This window comes from Acartia tonsa, unplaced genomic scaffold (genome assembly GCF_053477335.1).
Source record: "Acartia tonsa isolate MP-2025a unplaced genomic scaffold, ASM5347733v1 sca5, whole genome shotgun sequence".
Lineage (NCBI taxonomy): Eukaryota > Metazoa > Arthropoda > Copepoda > Calanoida > Acartiidae > Acartia > Acartia tonsa.
This window is the reverse complement of record NW_027649599.1, coordinates 82,945-103,130: the sequence shown is the minus strand read 5'-3', so window position 1 is coordinate 103,130 and position 20,186 is coordinate 82,945. Positions and strand designations below refer to the sequence as shown.

Below are 20,186 nucleotides of genomic sequence, written 5' to 3'. Positions count from 1 at the left end.
ACTGGAAATAAATTGTTGTCATAGAAGAAAAACATTAATGACAACATCTAGGTATAAAAGCCAAGCTCAACAAAACAGCATGTCAGAAAATTTACATAAAACTTGAGCAATATATCTTCGATAAAAGTTCGAAAGATGCAAGAGAGGGGACAAAGGGCTGTTTATTAAAATAGTTTCCAAAGTTTCCCAATAACATTTAATTATTATTTGGCTGGCTTAACAACTTTTGGGGACTTTTACTGAATTTTGATTGGATGATTGGTTTATTAAGTTGAGTGTTTAAAAGTTTCAACCACTAATTTTAATCTAAAAGAGGTGTAATTATATTTGTCAATCTATTAGCCATTGTCTTAAAGAGGTTAGATAACTGCATGTTCAACTTTGAATAAAGTCTTTGAATATCAGCCGCTAGTATTCTAGAAATTATGTTTAAGTAAAAAAGGACCTAAAAACAAATGTTGCTAAATAAAAGGGTGAAGGAAGCGAAAATTGACTTTGACTCACTAATAGTCAGAAATTCATGAAACAGGGGACATTCACAACAATTTTTAGCCCTCTAGATCTAATAGTAGCTGAGATAATAGGGGGGAGGGGGCGTTGTATGCCCCCCGCTCCGACCTATAAAGGTGCGGCAAGGGGCCCGACTATTAATGGTTAATGAAAGTAATCCCATTTACCTGATTTATCTTAGCTATTTATTAAAATAAAAACTGGAAAAATTGTACTTTCATTTCATTGTTATCTGAAAAAAAATCAAAAGATACAAAAATGATTTTGATTTGCAAAATAGAAAAAAATATGTTTTACCCACCAACCAAATAATCTTAAATAACCAGCAAAATAAGAAAAATAATATATACAGATATTGGTTGGCAGGGGAGGGGTGGAGTTTTGCCACTTTCACTTACTCCGTGATAATTAGGCTGGGTATTAATGTTAGACAATATAACCTAAAGATAAAGTTTTAACCCAAATAACATTAATATATAGCCTAAAAATGACCGAGTAAGCGAAAGTGGCAAAAGTCCCCCCCCCCCACCCCCCACCCACTTTAATATTTAAAAATAATACAATACTTACAAAATTTGGTATTTCATATAAGAAAGCCAATTGTTTATCATGTTTCAATTTTATGTTGTATGATATCGATAGAATAATTATCTTTAATTTCTTCTCCTTCTATTTCATGTTTTACAGTGTCTTCAACATTCTCAGCCTCCATATTGAAAGAGAGAGGATCTTCATCATCAAGAGTTTCTTCTTCTTTTATTTCTAGTTTAACATTGGCTTCACCACAATCAACAAAACTGGTAGAAGCAGATGGTGGAACTGTATTAAATTCTAATTTTTTGAGATGTTTAGGTGATTTATTATGTTTTGAAAATTCTGAATTTGATTTATAATTTTTTTGGCACATATCACAGGAATATAGCTTCTCTCCTGTATGGATCCTCTTATGTTTAGTTAATAAACTTTGTCGTGAGAAGGCGTTTTCACATATATCACAGGAGTATGGCTTCTCTCCTGTATGGATCCTCTTATGTTCAATTAATGTACTTTGTTGTGTGAAAGCCTTTTTACAAGTATCACATTTGAATGGCTTTTCACCTGTATGAATTCTCTTATGATAAACTAACGCATATTTGTGTGAGAAAGCTTTATCACATGTATCAAAAGAGTATGGTTTCTCTCCTGTATGACTCCTCTTATGCAGAATTAACTCATTATTTGTACGGAAAGCTTTTTCACATGTATCACAATAGAATGGCTTCTCTCCTGTATGAATCCTCTTATGTTCATTTAAATGACCTTGTTGTAAGAAAGCCTTTTTACATGTATCACAAGAGTATGGCTTCTCTCCTGTATGGTTCCTCTTATGAATAATTAACTCACTATTCGAACGGAAATCTTTTTCAATGTATCACAAGAGTATGGCTTCTCTCCAGTATGGATCATTCTGTGTCTTTTTAATTTACTACAGTCTGAAAATGCCTTTTCACAAAAATCACATTTGAATGGTCTCACACCATGTATTGTTTTATGTCGGTTAAAGCTATCAATTTGTGAGAATGTCATGGGACATGATTCACATTTGAATGGTTTTTCTTTTGTATGTTGAGTATCCATATTTATCAGTTGTACCTAAAACAAATCAAAATTATATACGGACAATAAAGGATTAAAAATATCCATTTATTTAAAATATAACATAAATCAATATGTGAGTCAAATTTTCATAAAATAATAAAAATTTCTGATAGATTTACATGAAATAAAAAATAGTAAGCGATTAAAAAATTTATGATATAATGCGAGGAGTATCCCTATTAACTATTAAATATATTCCAAAATAATTTATCCTACCACCATCCAAGTACCTTTAAAGTTCTTTCTTTTACTGGAGAACCCAGTCAATTTAGCCTGATGTGTTGATTTTTTGCCTTGTTGGGGAATAGAATAGTTGGTGCGCGTCCTTTTTATGAATATACCCAGTCAATTTAGTCCTTAGTGCTTATTAATGCACATTCAAAAATACCATATTACTTAACTATTATAAAAGTAAATGAAAAATATTTCGAAATTTACTTTTTCTAGGATAAGGGTGTGGGGGAGGGTAATGCAACCATCTCGTAATCAGTGTGTAAATGGCACTTAGAATCCGAATTTCGTTATGAAACTAGGCATGATTAATCCTTGGCAGGTATACTTTCCATAAATCGAACAAAACTTGGAAAAGTAATAGTTAACAGCTCAGCCGTTTAGCCGTTTTAGAAATAAATAAAATAAATCTTTAGACGTTTACAAGATCTTATTGGGCACAAAAATACAACTTTTTTTATACAAATTTACATCCTAAACACATCCCTAAATACACCTCTAATAACCTATGGCCTCAATTCATTGCCTAACTCAATGCCTGCAGAGTGTTAAATACCTGTTTATATTTCTGATATTTTTATTATTCCATGTAATTAAATTTCATTTTCATGTTCTGAAAATATAAAAAAATAAGAAATAAAATGTGATATGTACAGAAAACAAACAAGAAATACAGATTTATACACAGAGAGATAACTTTAAAATCCTTACTTAATCAATTAAAAAATATAAAAGAAAATAAATAGAGTGAAAAGTTCTTATTTATATAACAAAGAAAAAAATAACTTGGTAGGTAAGTAATATATTGTCTTTTTATATACAACAATTTAATTGATTGAAAATTGATCTTTCTTATCTACTGATATTATATCATTTAGTTAATCATATTCAATTTATGTTCGACTATGTCAATATTGTCTATCATTTTCTCATCAGAATTCTGTTCACAAGAAAGATAATCTTTATCCTGACTTTCATCTTCTATTTCCTGTTTTATGGTTTCTTCAATATTCTTAGCCTCCATGTTGATAGAGAGAGGATCTACATCAAGAGTTTCTTCCTCTTTTATCTCTAGTTTTATATCAGCTTCACCACAATCAACAAAACTGGTAGAAGCAGAAGGTGGAACTGTATTTTTAGTAGATTCTAACTTGTTGAGATGTTCAGCTGAACTATTATGTCTTGACAGGGATGAACTTAAGTAATAAGATTTCTGACATAATTCACAAGAGTATGGCTTCTCACCAGTATGGATCCTTTTATGTTCGGTTAAATGACCTTGTTGTGTGAAAGTCTTATTACATGTATCACAAGAGTATGGCTTTTCTCCTGTATGAATTTTCAAATGTCTTGTAAAATTAAACTTTGTAGAGAATTCCTTGCAGCAGATATGACACTTGTTCATGATGGATTATTTATTGTTCTTGTACCTGAAACAAAACAAAAAATATTGAAGGTGATACCTGTGTAGAATAAAAATAATAATTTTGGGGCTTGATGATTTTTAATAATTATTTTAGTATAACAGCTAGTATAGAACTAGGTGTGTTCGTGCTGCTGTTACTATCTTGCTAAGAGTATTCCAAATGTATGTATGAAAAATCTCTCCTAACATCCATATCTTATTTAGTATAGCTACTCTATAGGGTGTGTCCGTCAATATGTAGGTAAAAGTATCCCAGATTTATTCTATGAAAACTCTCCTCTTACATCTAATTCTTATCCAACTTTCTTTTCTATCCACTCACATAAACATGTATATGTCTTATTACCCGATCTACTTTTGATGTGTTATTAAATGTCAATCTTCAGCTTTTATTTATAATACATATTATAGAAGACAACCATCATAAACCCCAACTGTTTGAATAATAATTTGATTACAGAAAACTAATTCACTTCTATTAAAGACAGACAGACATCCTTTATCTTTAATATTAATATTCTAAAGATTCTGCTACATAATATTTGTAATACAAAAGCTAACTTACTTTACTTTGCTAAAATAAAATGATTCGTTTGTTTTCTTTTTATAATCGTTGAGTCTCAATTCATTTTATATTCAGTCTGAAAATAAACTTTAATAATTTTACATTTTACACATTTCTAATAATGATTTCTGAAAAATTAAAAGTATGAAATGAGAAATAATATAAGTTAAAGAAGGTAGACACAAAATTTGCATAATAGGATAGAAAAAAATGTATAAACAGAAACAATTTCTTAATAGTTTAGTTGAAATATACTCAATATTTAAATTCTATATCAATTAGTATTCTTCAAACTTAGGTTAGGTTAAAATGAATTTGGACAAGGTAGTCCCGCAGAATTAGGACAACACAGATTTATGTTTAAACAATAAAGGAAACAAAGTATACATGATACTACTTATTTAAACATTTTTATCTTTAGGGGTTATCTAGGTGCCCATAACATTTATTTTCAGTATCATGATTTTGTGCTTAAAATTATTTTTATAAGGGACAGTTTCACGAAGTGCATTTAACGAGTTGGGGGTACTTATAGAAGTGAACCTCTAAATGTTTTTATAAAATATGAGATATATACTGGTTAACTATGAAGATATTTGAAAAAAAATATATTTGGTTCAATATATTCAAGTTCAAATGCATTTCGTACATCTACCCCTATTTTAAAGTTAGTATGTTTTTCAAATATTAAATACGTACATAAAGCACTTGCTAAAAGATGCTCACAAAATATTCGCAATCTAGGTTCATTCTAATATCAAACAAATTCTTCACTCTAAATTCCTTCTTCCTCTTTTATTTCGTCTTTTATTATTACTTCCACACTCTCAGCCTCCATCTTTATAGAGAGAGGATCATTATCAAGAGATTCTTCTTCTTTCTTCTCTGATTTTATCTGGTAGCTTAACTTTTGTTCTGGATGCAAATTCTGTTCACAAGAAAGAAAATCTTTATACAGAATTTCTTCTTCTATTTCCTGTTTTATATTTTCTTCAACATTCTTCATGTTGATAGAGAGAGGATCTTCATCAAGAGTTTCTTCTTCTTTTATTTCTATCTTTATTTTAGCTTCACCACTATCAACAAAACTGATAGAAACAGATTTTGATTTATGTCTCCTCTTATGGTTACTTTTGATTGATTGATTAGCCTCCAGGGGAAATCTCGTCAGTGGAATGAATCTGTGTTTTCTGTTCAAGTTACGCCCTCGTCAAGTTTAAGAAAATTCGCCGCCAAAACAGGCTGAGTCCATAGTGATAAAACTGTAAGATGCGTTGGATTGTTGGGGCAGTTGAACAGGTGAACAGTGTCGTGTGGTGTTTGGTTGCAGAGCGGGCATTTATCTTCAATATTCTCGTCAATTCTATGTAGATATGAGTTTAAAAGTCTACTATAGCCAGATCTTAATTGAGATAGTTGGGAACGTACAGATCTAGTTAAATTAGCCTCCATTTTGTTGACCTCTGGGGGGTTGGCCTGGAGGACTTTATTTGGTGGGTAGTTGGCCAGAATTTTGGTAACTTCTCTGGTGTGTATAATTTTCTGCTTAGCTTTAAGGTTGTCTCTGGATACAGGTAGCAGGTCTCGTATGTCTTGTCTCATGTTTTGGATGGTAGGTTTTAGATGAGATCTAGGTGGTAGAGGTTTATGGACATGTTTGTATCCAGGGTGACCAGGAACATGGTTGGTCAGCAGGAATTGTTTGGAAATCATTTTGCAATGATCTCTTATAGGTAAGATTTTGGCTTCCCTATGTATATGTTGTTCAGATGCCATAGCCAAGTTGCCTGTGATGACTTTTAAGGCTTGGTTTTGGACAGATTGAAGTTTCTGCCAACTGCTGTCAGAAATAATTGGGCTCCATATTGGAGCAGCATATTCTAACACACTCCTGACTATAGCTTTGTATGTCATGGACAGGGTCTCCTGGTCTTGCCCCCAGGTGGCGCCTGCCAGGGACTTCATGATGTTAACCTTGGTCTTAGCTGAATCAACGGTTGCTTTTATATGATGACAGAAAGTGTACATGGTGTCAAAAGTGACACCAAGTAGTTTCGGTTTCAATTCAAGTTTTACTACTTCATTTTTAATTACCACTGTGGGATGTTCTTTAAACTCCTTAGTGTCGGGGGTAAACAGGGTGACCGTGGACTTGGAGTGGGAGACTTTCAATTCCCTTTCTTCAAGAAAATCTAGCACTGCTGGTATGTATGTGTTGATGGCTTCGGCGAGTGCAGCATGTGGTTTGCCTGTAGCATATATGCTAATATCATCAGCATATTGGACAACCACAATGTTCTTGGGTGGGTTTGGTAGATGGCGAAGGTAAAAATTGAATAAAATAGGAGAGGTGACAGCTCCTTGTGGTACTCCAGCTCTAATATTTCTGCTTTTAGAGAGGTGGTTTCTGAAATTAACCTTAGATTGACGTCCTTTTAGATAGCAGCAGAACCATCTTTTTAGGGCACCAGGGATGTTGGATTGGTTGAGGTCTTTAAGCAGCTTGTCATGATTGACCATGTCAAATGCTTTACTAAGGTCAATTTGGAGTAGCACTGTTCTATCCGGTTTGATAGAAGCTTTTTCATTGAAACCATTTGATATCTGGATATTGAAGTCATTTAGAGCTGTGACTGTAGAATGATCTTTACGAAAGCCATGTTGGAAGACAGGGATGTTTAAGTTGCTGGTGAGGGTTGGGAGAAGAAGTCGTTCAAGGATTTTAATTGCAGGACAGAGGAGAGAAACAGGTCTGTAGGAGTCAGATTCATTTGCAGGCTTGTTGGGTTTAAGAAGAGGGATAATGATGGAGGTCTTCCAGATGTCGGGGATGATGCTGGTGCTCATTGAGATGTTAAAGATCTTGGTTAGGTATTTAATACAATTATCTCCTAGGTGTTTAAGATGGAGGTTGGAAATATTGTCGGGCCCAGCTGCCTTAGAAGCTTTACAAGCTTTTATGGCTTTCTTAGTATCCATGTAGTTGAAGGTGATGTTGTCCTCTAGGTCGTTCTTCTTAATATTCTTAGAGATGGTTCTTGAGCCTTTAGAGCTTTGATGTTTCACGATGGAGGAGTATTGCTTGTTGAAACCAAAAGCAATATCCTTGGCTGTGGATAGATATTTACCTTTGAACCTTATAGCTTGATTGTTGTGGTTATCATAGCTTTTACCATTCAGATTTTTAATTAATTTGAATAGTTTTGAAGAGCAACCTTTGTGGATTTCATTGACTTTTTCTCTCCATTTAGATTTGCGATGTATATTAATTTCCTTCAGGATGTCTCTGTTAAGGTTGGCAATCTCTGGAGAGTTTGGGTCATTTGATCTTAATTCATCTCTAGTCTTAATCTTGTTGGCTGTTGCTGTTGGTATTTCAGGAATTATGTCTTTAATTCTGCCGCCAGGTATAGTCCTTTTGGCAGCTTTATTGATAACTTTCCTGAGAGCCTTTTCAGCTTGGTGTATATTAATGATAGGTAGTCCTGTGGTAGGATCAGTAGATGTAGGGTCAGGTAGCTTCAGAACTTCCTGTTCGGTGATTTTAGTGAACTTCTCCCAGTCTGCTTTATTGAAGTTGATAAAGTTTCTGAAGTCACTTTTTGTGTGGTTGATTGATGTTTTAATTTTTATAATGATTGGGAGGTGATCTGATCCCAGGCAGGTTTTAGTCTTCCATTCTGTACTAGTTACGATGGATGTTGATGCCAGAGATATGTCAGGTGATGTTGGTTGACCATTGGATGGAACTCTGGTGGGAAGATTCTCATTAATAACACAATAAGATGAATTTCCAATATCATCTGCAATTTCTGAGCCACGTGTATCTTGAATGCTCGAGTGCCATAAGTTATCATGTGCATTGAAGTCTCCAAGTACAAGGGCGTCTCCCGGTGGAAGGAGAGAGGTTACTTAAAAACCATCGGTTAGAGAAAGCCTTTTTACATGTATCACAAGAGTATGGCTTTTCTCCTGTATGGATTCTCATATGCACTGTTAAATTTTTCTTTTTAGAGAATTCCTTGCAGCAGATATGACACTTGTTCATGATGGATTATTTATTGTTCTTGCACTTAGAATAAATAATATTATATAATGTAATACCTTTGTAGAATTAAAAATAATAATAGTTACTTTATACTCACAAGGTATTCTTGTACGTCTGTCACTATAAAAACTATCTCATTACCTCCATGTCTTATTTAGTACAGCTACTCTGTCACTATGAAAACTAGTATAGCTTCTCTATATGTTGGGTGTGTCCATCAACATGTAAGTAGAGGTATTCCAAACATGCAGTGCTGTTTTATTTATGTTATGGACAAAAGTGGGAGGTAGGTTGTGCTAAAATTCAGTAAAAGTGTGAGTTTTAAGGCTTAAAAACAGTAGTAGAACGATAAAATTTATGTTAACTTTAATAAAAAAAATTTTGTTTATTGTTCACTGTTCCACCCTCAGATGTAAAAACTTTATTTTAGTGTTTGGCCGAAATGACTTAGCAATTGTATTTGTAAGTACGTCTAATAACACCCTTTGCTATTTTTAAAATCTGAGAAAATTTTTTTTGCAAGAAAATTGCAAAAGTTCGCAACCTTTTTTAGCACCACTACTTAAATTGAGTTTTGATACTTTTTATATAAATCATTTTTGCAAAAAATATCAATAATTACTTAAAATTAAGCCTGAAAGGAAAAAATTCTCATTACACGTGTTAATTTTCATGTTTTAGGTCTTTTTTCGAGGAAAGCATAACTTCTCCTTTTTTGACAATAATATATTTTTTTAACGATTCAAAGTAAAACATAATAAACCTTAAACGGGTTTTCTTGAATTATCAGTTGAAAATTTCATCAAACATGCAATTTAAGTGATGAAAATTTAATAAAATCATTTTTTGAATGTTTAGAATTGTTAAAAAATCAATAATATTTTATAAAATGATGTTTCAAAAAATAAATCATCAAAAGGTATTAAAATGCATTTGAAATTACTTAAAATTAAAACGAGAACATCTTTTTACACTGTATTCTGTATAATAGAGTTTAACTGACATGATTAGTAAATGAAAATTTTTTTAAACTCATTAAGCCTTTTTTTGACTATATTAAAAAAAATTCATTTTGTTTTATATTGTTTTTTATTCAAATATTTGACAAAATTTTCCCTGCGTCAATAAAATAAAGTCAGTTTTTTACTGTTTCCAGGTTTTTCTTTATAATTTTAACAATTCAATATAATATAAATCTTCATTATCTTTTATTTGAATTATCATACACATTAAAATGTGAAGTATAAGCTAGAATAGCATTTTTTCAACGAATATTTTAATGACATTATATCAAAATAATTCCTCTTAAATATCACACAACATATGATTGGGAAGTATAGCCTTTTCTTGGAGGTATAATATTTACAAAAATACCATTAATTCTGTTCTTATCAGAAGTTAAAAAATTTTACAATTCTAAAACAATGGTTGGCTGGCTGTAGTCACTAAGACTACGGCTCTGTTCTATTCAAATAATGTTGCAAAAAGAGAGGTTCTGAAAGTAATCTACCGAATTTTTTTAAAAGAACCAACAAGTACTGTCAGTATCTATTTTCTTGTCATATAGCAGACAATCGAATCATAACACAATTTTCATGATATAATATTCAGGTTTCTACTTCACATTTTAAAAAATATACTGATCAATAAAATGTTCAAAATTTTACTTTGTACTAATTAAAAAAATATGTTGTAATTCTTATTTTAAAGTTACATTTTTATCCCGGAAAAAAATCATAGACGACTTTTAAAGGCATCTTATCTAAACTTTTTGAAGAAAAGCTTAAAAACGTTAATTAAGTATGAAAAATATTTTCTTCGATTTTTCTGAAGTTATTATCGCATTCTATGGGTTTTTTATTATTATTTACTTATATCGAAAATGCAAAACATTGTACCCCAACTTATTCATTTAATAAAAAACAAAGCGTGAGTTCTTTCAATAAGGAATACACATATTTAGTGAATATTATCGATTTACTACTGATTTTAAGTCTTAAAACTCACATCTTTACGGAATTTTAGCACAACCTACTTTCCTCTTTATCCTTATACTTGCTAAAAACTAAGTTACCTTAATTTTCTGAACTAAGACTATGCGTGGTTTATTTCTCTTATTTTATTTTATTTTATTTTTTGTCTGAAAATAGACAAAATTATTATTTCATAAGTAGTCTGATTGAATTAGAGAAGATGTACGCATTTTGCATTCAAGAGAAGGACAGAAAAAAAGTATAAACATAAACAGTATCTACATGATTTAGTTCATAGGTAATTAATATTTACAATTTTATATCAATCTCAAGCTTAGGTTAGGGCAAATTGAGTATGTACAAGGTAGCCCTCTAAGATTAGGACGACACAGATGTTTAATCTATTAAGAAACAAAGTATATATGAGACTGCCTATTTACACAATTTTACAAATGACATTTTTTTCAAATAATTATGATTTTTTCTTTAAAATTTTTTTTGGAGAAGTAATATTATTTAAACGTATTTTCAAATCTTAAAACAAACATAATTAAGCACTTGTTAAAAGACATTTACAACAAATTCGCAAACTAGGTTCATTCATTTATCAAACATTTTTATGTTCATGTACTTAAACAAATTCTTCACTCTCAATTCCTTCTTCCTCCTTTATTTCCTCTTTTATAATTACTTCCACACTTTCAGCCTCTATCTTTATAAATATAGGATCCTCATCAAGAGTTTCTTCCTCATTTATCTCTAGTTTGATATTAGCTTCACCACAATTAACAAAACTGGTAGAAGCAGAAGGTGGAACTGTAGATTTTAACTTCTTGAGATGTCCAGCGGATTTATTATGTGTTGCCAGGTTTGAACATGAGTTAAAAGATTTTTTGCATAATTCACAAGAGTATGCTTTCTCTCCTGTATGGAACCTCTTATGGACAGTTAACTCTCTTCTTGTACGGTACACTTTTTCACATGTATCACAAGAGTAATCTCCTGTATGGATCGAATTATGGAGAGTCATCTCACAATTTGTATGGAAAGTTTCTTTACATATTCCACATTTGTATATTTTCTCATCTGTGTTTGGAATTTTCAAGTGATCTATCTGTGAGAAAGTCTTTTCACAAATGAACAGCTTTTCTCCTTCAAAAATTCTCATATGTAATGTCGAGTTCCCCTTGGAAGAGATTTTCTTCTTGCAGAGACCACACTTGTCCATTGTGAATTTTTTGGTTCTTGTACCTGAAATAAAAAAATATTCAGAAAAATAGATTTTCTATATTACAAAGAACTAAAATCAAATTTGATTGATTATGATTATAACTTTTTTAGAATTGAACATTTTTGTAAAGTACGGATTAGAACAGGTAAAATTAATCTCCTTAATATAATGAAATCAGAATACTACCATTTACATATATCATAATAAATAAACAAAATTATTATGGACAGTTAACTCATAACTTGTTCGGACAGCCTTATCACATGTATCACATTTGAATGGTTTATCACCTGTATGAATTGTCATATGTCTTATCAGAACACTCTTTCTAGAGAATTCCTTGCAGCAGATATGACACTTGTTCATGATGGATTATTTATTGTTCTTGCACCTGAAATAAATAATATCTAATGTAATACTTGTATTGAATTAAAAATAATAATTTTAGTTACTTTATAATCAAAATATTCTTGTACGTCTGTCACTATGAAAACTAGTATAGCTTCTCTATATGTTGGGTGAGTCCATCAATAAATAAGTAAAAGTATTCCAGATATGGTGTGGTGTTTTATTTAATGTTATGGACAAAATTATCCTAGTACACATGTTGAAAACTTACTTACTTCTGATTCTGAATCTAATCTATTATAACTAACCCCTGTGTGGACTCTTTGGCTACTGCAAGGGTAGTGCTGTTGCTTACAAAGGTAGCTGCACTGTAAAAATGTCAGAGAAAAAGTTATTTTGTTTAAACATCTTAAAATGAAGTGAGTAGCTCACTAATAAAATTAAGATTTAGCTTGTCTCGCAGGAGTTAGTTGTAAGGGGAAAACCTAAAATAAAAAAAAATCTCAAATGCTTCCAAATTGTCTGATTCTGCGAGAAATTTTGAAAAATAATTCTGGCACAATTAATGAAAGTAATCACATTTACCTTAGCTCTTTATTCAAATAAAGGCTGCAAGAATTCTACTTTCATTTCATTGTTATCCATTATCTGAAAAAAATCAAAAGTTTTCATTTGCAAAATAGAAAAAAATTATTTTAAATAAATAATCTTAATTAAGCAGAAAAAGTAGAAAAATAATATATACAGATTTCATAAAGATAAAGTAATGTTCGGGAGGGGGAGTGGAGTTTTGCCACTTTCACTTACTCCGAGATTTTAGGAAAGGTTATAATGTTAGACAATATAACATAAAAGTAATTTATTTCAAATAACCTAAAATATAGTGTAACATTAATATCAAGCTTAAAAAAGTATGGGTTAAGCAAAAGTGGCAAAACTCCCCCCCCCCCTTTTTCATTAAAAATAATAAAATATTTACAAAATTTGGTATTCCATAATATTTAAATTTTATGTTCTACGATATTAATATAATCTTTATGCTTGATTTCTTCTTCTTCTATTTCCTGTTTTATAGTTTCTGCAACATTCATGTTGATAGAGAGAGGATCTTCTTCATCAAGAGTTTCTTCTACTTTTATTTCTAGTTTAACATCAGCTTCACCACAATCAACAAAACTAGTAGAAGGTGGAACTGTATTCTTTGTATATTCTATTTTCTTGAGATGTTCAGCTGAAATTGTATGATTTCTCAAGGTTGAACTAGAGTAAAAATATTTCTGGCATAATTCACAAGAGAATGGCTTCTCACCTGTATGAATCCGCTTATGTATATATAATGCACTTTGTCGTGAGAAAGTATTTCCACATGTAACACAAGAGTATGGCTTCTCTCCTGTATGGATCCTCTTATGATGAGTTAAATGAATTTGTTGTAAGAAAGCCTTATCACATAAATCACATTTGAATGGTTTCTCTCCTGTATGGATCTTTTTGTGTGTAGTTAATTCACTTTGTTGCTTGAAAGTCTTTTTACATGTTCCACAAGAGTAAGGCTTCTCTCCTGTATGAATCCGCGTATGTATATGTAATGCACTTTGTTGTGAGAAAGCCTTTTCACATGTATCACAAGAATATGGCTTCTCGCCTGTATGAATCTTCTTATGAACAATTAACTCACCATTTGAGCGGAAAGCTTTCTCACATGTATTACAAGAGAATGGCTTCTCTCCTGTATGGATCCTCTTATGGACAGTTAATGTACCTTGTTGTGAGAAAGCTTTTTCACAGGAATCGCATTTAAATGGCTTCTCTCCTGTATGAATTCTCATATGTCTTGTTAAGTCTCTCTTTATAGAAAATTCCTTGCAGCAGATATGACACTTGTTCATGATGGATTCTTAGTTGTTCTTGCACCTGGAATAAATAATATTTAATGTAATACTTGTGTAGAGTTGAAAATAAAAAATTAAAGCAACATCATTTTTAATAGCTACTCTATATGTAGGATGTGTCCGTCACTATGTATGTAAAAGTATTCCAGATGTACTCTATAAAAACTCTCCTCTGATATCTAATTATTATCCCACTTTCTCTTCTATCCACTTACATGTACTTGTCTTATTACCCAATCTACTTCTGATGTTTTATTTAATTGCTATATTTAGCTTTAATTTTAAATACATACTATAGAAAACGATCATCCCAAACCCCAACTGTTTTTTAATGATATTTTTGTTACAGCAAACTAATTCACTTTTATGACTTTTAAAGATTCTGCTACGTAATATTTGTATTATATATAAGCTGACTTACTTTACTTTGTAAACTCAAATAATTCGGTTGTTCTTTCTATTTATAATCATTGAGTCTCAATTCATTTTTTATACAGTCTGAAAATAAATATAATAATAATTTTACAAATAACACAATTTTAATTATAAGAACTAATTGAAAATAAGAAATGATAAAAATTATAAATGGTAGAAATACCTTGCTCAATAGGATAGAAAACAGAAACGGTAACTAAATGATTTAGTGGAAATGCAATTAATATTTACAATATTATATCAATTAGTATTCAATTTTAGGTTAGGGTAAATTGAGTATGTATATGTACAAGGTAGCCCCACAGGGTTGGGCCAACGCAGATTTATGTTTAATCAATAAAGCAAACAAAGTATATAAGATACTAGGTACTTATTTACACATTTTTACAAATAACGTTTTTTTTTCAAAGAATTATGATTTTTTTCTTTAAAATAATTTTTGGAGAAGTAATATCATTTACACACTACAACAAATCTTAGGACGACACATGTTTATGTTTAATCAATAAAGCAAACAAAATATACAAGATACTAACTATTTACACATTTTATTTTTATTTTTGGAAAAGTAATATTATTTACACATATTATTAAATCTTAAATACAAACATAAATAAACATAATTAAGCACTTTTTAAAAGACATTTACAACAAATTCGCTATTTAGGGTCATGCATTCATCAAACATTTTTATTTCTATCTACTTAAACGAATTCTTTACTCTCAATTCCTTCTTCCTCCTGTATTTCCTCTTTTATAATTACTTCCACACTCTCAGCCTCTATCTTTATAGATATAGGATCCTCATCAAGAGTTTCATCATCTTTTATTTCCATCTTTATATTAGCTTCACCACAATCAACAAAACTGGTAGAAGCAGAAGGTGTGACAAAATTCCAACTGGATTTATGGATCCTCTTGTGCATAGTTAAATTACCTATATGAGAGAAAGCCCTGTCACATGTATCACAAGCGTATGGCGTCTCTCCTGTATGGATTCTCTTATGGTTATTTAATTCCCATTGATATAGGAAAGCTTTTTCACATGTATCACAAGAGTATGGCTTATCATCTGTATGAATTCTCATATGACTTATTAAACTACTCTTCATAGAAAATTCCTTGCTGCAGATATGACACTTGTGTAGAGTTAATTTACTAGAGTGTGGCTTCTCATGCTCAGTAAAATGATAATTAAACTCATACTTTGTACGGAAAGCTTTGTCACATGTATCACACGAGTATGGCTTCTCTCCTGTATGCATCCTTTTATGTAATGTCAACTCTTTACTGAGACGGAAAGTCTTTCCACAAGTATCACAAGAGTATCGATTTTCCCTTTTATGGATCCTCTTATGGTCAGTTAAATGACCTTGTTGAGAGAAAGCCTTATCACATGTATCACATTTGAATGGCTTTTCTCCTGTATGGATCCTATTGTGTCTTAATAAATTACCTTTTTCTGAAAATGCCTTTTCACAAATATCACATTTAAATGGCTTCGCTCCTGTATGAATTCTCATATGTACTGTTAAACAGTTCTTTGTAGAGAATTTCTTGCAGCAGATATGACACTTGTTCATGATGGATTATTAATTGTTCTTGCACCTAGAATAAATAATATTGAATGTAATACCTGTGTGTAATTGAAAATAATAATTTCAAGCCTTCATATTTTTTAATAATCCTTTTAAATACTGACTTTTGTTAAAAAAAGCTAGTATATAATTTGTGCAGCTAGTATATAATTAAGATGTGTTCGTGCAGCTGACAATATGTTGGTAAAAGTATTCCATATTTGCTCTATGAAAACTATCTCTTCTTACATCCATATCTTATTTAATATAGCTACCCTATATGTTGGGTGTGTCCAAGTCCATTAATATGTAAATAAAAGTAATCAAAATATGCTGTGCTATTTTATTTATTGTTATGGACATATTTATTCTTGTACTTGTTAAAAACTAACTTACTTTAATTTTGTTAACTGAGACTGTGCGTGGTTTGTTTCTTTTTATGTTGACTTCAGTTTCAAATCTTATTTCATTTTATATTTGTCTGAAAGTAGACAAAATTATTATTTTATAAGTAGATCTAATTGAATTAAAGAAGGAATACACATTTTTGCATTCAAGAGAAGTACAGAAAAATTGTATAGACAGAAACAGCATCTACACGATTTAGTGGAAATATCAAAAAAATTTACAATATTATATAAATTAGTATTCCTCAAACTTAGGTTAGGGTTAATTGGGTATATACAGGGTGAGTCAGAAAAGACTGAGTTTTCCGATTTTCTGATACAACCAATTAGAATATGGAAAAAACAATTATAGGTTCTTGTTCTCTATAAAAATATACATTAAACATAGAAAAGGTGTTTTTGAATATCACTGAAAACAACGGCGCTTTTTAGAGCATAAAGATTTTAAAAAGTGTGTGTGATGACTTTTTCGGCCATTATTTTGTACTTTTTAGGTAGATTTATTTATAATAAAAAATGTCTACCATCCTAAAAAGATAAACAACCATATATTTTGATTACTAAAATTTTTATTCAACAGATTGTAAATATTTAACATCTTAAAAATACAATGTATTTAAATTAAAATATCACATTATAAATCAAACGTTTTGTTGTAATCAAAGACTATGTTTCAAAGCACTTTCCATCATTATTTAAGCATAGATCTGCACGTTTTCTGATATCTAAAACTGCTCTACGACACATGTCAGGATCCATCTGCCTAACCTCAAGTTGAATAGCTGCCTGCAGTTCACCCAGATTGTTAGGTTTAGGATAATAAACCCGAGCTTTTAAATAACCCCACAGAAAGAAGTCACAGGGATTTAAATCTGGTGATCTTGGTGGCCATTCTCTTTCAGCTCCCTTGCTTATCAGTCGGCCATCAAACTGGCGGTGAAGATAAGCAATGTTTCTTCTTTCTGTGTGGCATTGAGCCCCGTCCTGTGTCCAGGTAAGGTTGTCTAGGTTGCCACCATTATTTGCCCTGACTTCAGGCAACACATGGTATTGGAGAAGTGACTTATATTTTGCTGCATTCATTGTCTCATTGCGGTAAAATTTGAGACCAAATAAGCCAGATGCTTTGATTCCACAAAAAACAAGCAGCTTCTCCAAAACAAATTTTTCATGTGCAAGGTTTTCTGGTCGCCCCTTCCCTACTTCAGCATACATTCCCACATTCTGTTAGTTAACATGACCTTTCAAATCACAACAGGCCTCGTCCGAAAACAGGATATTCTTCATTTCACTCACTCTTTGTCTAGAAACCCAGTTACAAAAGTTGATTCGCCTGGGAAGATCTGTATCCAATAGTCTCTGGCGCCTGACAGCCTTGTACGGATGATATTTCAACTCGGCAGATATTCTACGCCAGCTGGTCTGACTAATACTAAGTTTATTTCGTCGGCCTGAGTTGATTGGTGATTGGTCTCGTCCAATACGGCCTAAATCCTTTGCAGAATCTCTATCCATCAACCTTTTAACCCTACGCTTATTTCTCTCTGTCACAACCGTGCGTGTGCGGCCACTATGAGTGTTGCCTGGAGAATCTTTACTGTTACAATTGTGCATTGTAAACTTTGACAATTGTTTTTTCATAAGATTTCTCACTGTGTTCTTTGCAGGCAGACGAGACATGGGAAATGCTTCCATATACCGCTGGTTAAGCTCTGGCCAAAAGTTTTTTTTTAACACACTTAAATTAGAATAGTCAAGCATAAGTTTAGTCCTTTGTTCAGGAGAAAACTGTGCACGAACCATTGTAATGACTTGATAGCTTTAAGGTATAATTAAAACTAAGGTAAATGAAAAACTATTCTTAAGATTTAACCACCCCATGACCGGAACACCAGCTCATGACCGGAAAACCAGCTCATGACCAGAAATATTTCATCTTGTTACCTAAATTCCTCCCCCCTCCCCCTAAATTTCCTCTATATTTGGACTATGACCGGATTTAATCTCAAAAATCTCCGCCCCCTTTTGACAAATTATACTTGTGTGTTATAATAACTTCATTTAAATAGGGTAGGGCTTCTAAAAGGCATTTTTATCTTAAAAATTCAAACCTTAATAACTTTTTTATCTTAAGAGATTTTTTTGTCAAATAAAAAGATTTTTTTTTCTTTTTACTATAAGCTACGTTATTATAGAAGATTATGCATCACAATCAAGAAATATGAAAAAATGACAAATTGCAGTATTCTAAAAATGCTTTTGTAAGGAGCCAAAAATCATTTCACCTATAAAACTCATTAAAGTACTTTTCTTAGACCTTTTTCTAAATAAATATTGAAATTTTAAGATTTTTATATACAAAATAGATGAGTTATTTTAATTTTTCTTGATCAACATTTTTCACACAAGGCATTTTTTGACACCATACACCTATCATAGAGGCCGCATTTTTAGAGATAATGAAAAACACCTTTTACAATTTTGATGTGCTTTTGTACAGAGAACAAGGACATATAATCATTTTTTCTGTATTCTATCTGGTTGTTTCTGAAAATCGGAAAACTCAGTTTTATTTGACTCACTCTGTACAAGATAGCCCTGAAGGGTTAGGACGACACATATTTATGTTTAAACAATAAAGCAAACAAAATATATAAGATACTACCTATTTATACATTTTTACGAATAACATTTTTTCAAAGAATTATGATTTTTTTCTTTAGAATTGATTTTAGAGAAGTAATATCATTTACACATTACATCAAATCTTAAATAAAAACATAAATATAAAACAAAGCACTTGCTAACAGAAATTTACAACAAATTCGCAAACTAGGTTCATTCATTTATCAAACATTCTTATGTTTATCTACTTAAACAGATTCTTCACTCTCAATTCCTTCTTCCTCCTTTATTTCCTCTTTTATAATTACTTCCACACTCTCAGCCTCTATCTTTATAGATATAGGATCCTCATCAAGAGTTTCTTCATCTTTCTTCTCTAGTTTGATATTAGCTTTACCACAATCAACAAAACTGGTAGAAGCAGAAGTTGGAACTGTATTCTTAGTAGATTCTAAGTTCTTGAGATGTCCAGCGGATTTATTATGCGTTGTCAGGTTTGAACTGGAGTAAAAATATTTCTGACATAAGTCACAAGAGTATGGCTTCTCACTGGTGTGGATCCTTTTATGTAAAGTTAATAAACTTGATCGTGAGAAAGCTTTTTCACACAAATTACATTTGAATGGCTTATCACCTGTATGGATCCTCATATGACTTACCAAATGTTGTTGTAGTGTAAATGCATTTTCACACAAATCACATTTGAATGGCTTCTCTCCTGTATGAATTCTCAGGTGTCTTGTTAAACTACTCTTTGTAGAGAATTCCTTGCAGCAGATATTACACTTGTGTAGAGTTAATGGCTCACCATGCTCAGTAAAATGATGATTCAAATCATACTTTGTACGGAAAGCTTTTTCACATATTTCACATGAGTATGGCTTCTCTCCTGTATGAATTTTTTCATGCTTAGTTAAGTTACCACTTTCTGAAAATGTCTTTTCACAAAGATCACATTTAAATGGCTTCTCTCCTGTATGAATTCTCATGTGTCTTATTAAACTACCATTTGTAGAGAATTCCTTGCAGCAGATATGACAATTGTTCATGATGGATTATTAATAGTTCTTGCACCTAGAATAAATAATATTTATAGTAATACCAGTTTACATTTAAAGATAATAATTCCAACTATTTATCATCAGTTTTAAAACATTTCATTTTTACCTATGAATTTAAGATTTATTTAAGATCATGTCTGAAGGCCTTTCAACACGTAGGAAATTGTATTTTATGAAAACTTTCTCCTTATATTAATATCTTAACTAGCATAGCAACTC

At 31.3% G+C, this 20,186-nt stretch overlaps 2 protein-coding genes across 2 annotated transcripts; both read right to left on the bottom strand.

Annotated features, from left to right (window-relative positions):
* Positions 1-12,721: 12,721 nt before the first annotated feature.
* Positions 12,722-14,371, bottom strand: LOC145311328 (uncharacterized). The gene is made up of 2 exons (XM_080150531.1): positions 14,284-14,371; positions 12,722-13,884 (listed from the first exon to the last, which is right to left on the bottom strand). Exon 2 carries the CDS (start codon positions 13,857-13,859, stop codon positions 12,972-12,974), a length of 888 nt encoding a protein of 295 aa, XP_080006657.1. The 5' UTR covers positions 13,860-13,884; positions 14,284-14,371; the 3' UTR covers positions 12,722-12,971.
* Positions 14,372-18,873: 4,502 nt separating this feature from the next.
* LOC145311329 (uncharacterized) lies at positions 18,874-19,971 on the bottom strand. Its single transcript, XM_080150532.1, has one exon. It carries the CDS (start codon positions 19,953-19,955, stop codon positions 19,155-19,157), a length of 801 nt encoding a protein of 266 aa, XP_080006658.1. The 5' UTR covers positions 19,956-19,971; the 3' UTR covers positions 18,874-19,154.
* Between the last annotated feature and the right edge of the window lie 215 nt (positions 19,972-20,186).

Coding starts and splice junctions, on each gene's coding strand:
- LOC145311328 (XM_080150531.1), bottom strand. CDS start 13,859: ATGAACAAGTGTCATATCTGCTGCAAGGAATTTTCTATAAAGAGAGAC.
- LOC145311329 (XM_080150532.1), bottom strand. CDS start 19,955: ATGAACAATTGTCATATCTGCTGCAAGGAATTCTCTACAAATGGTAGT.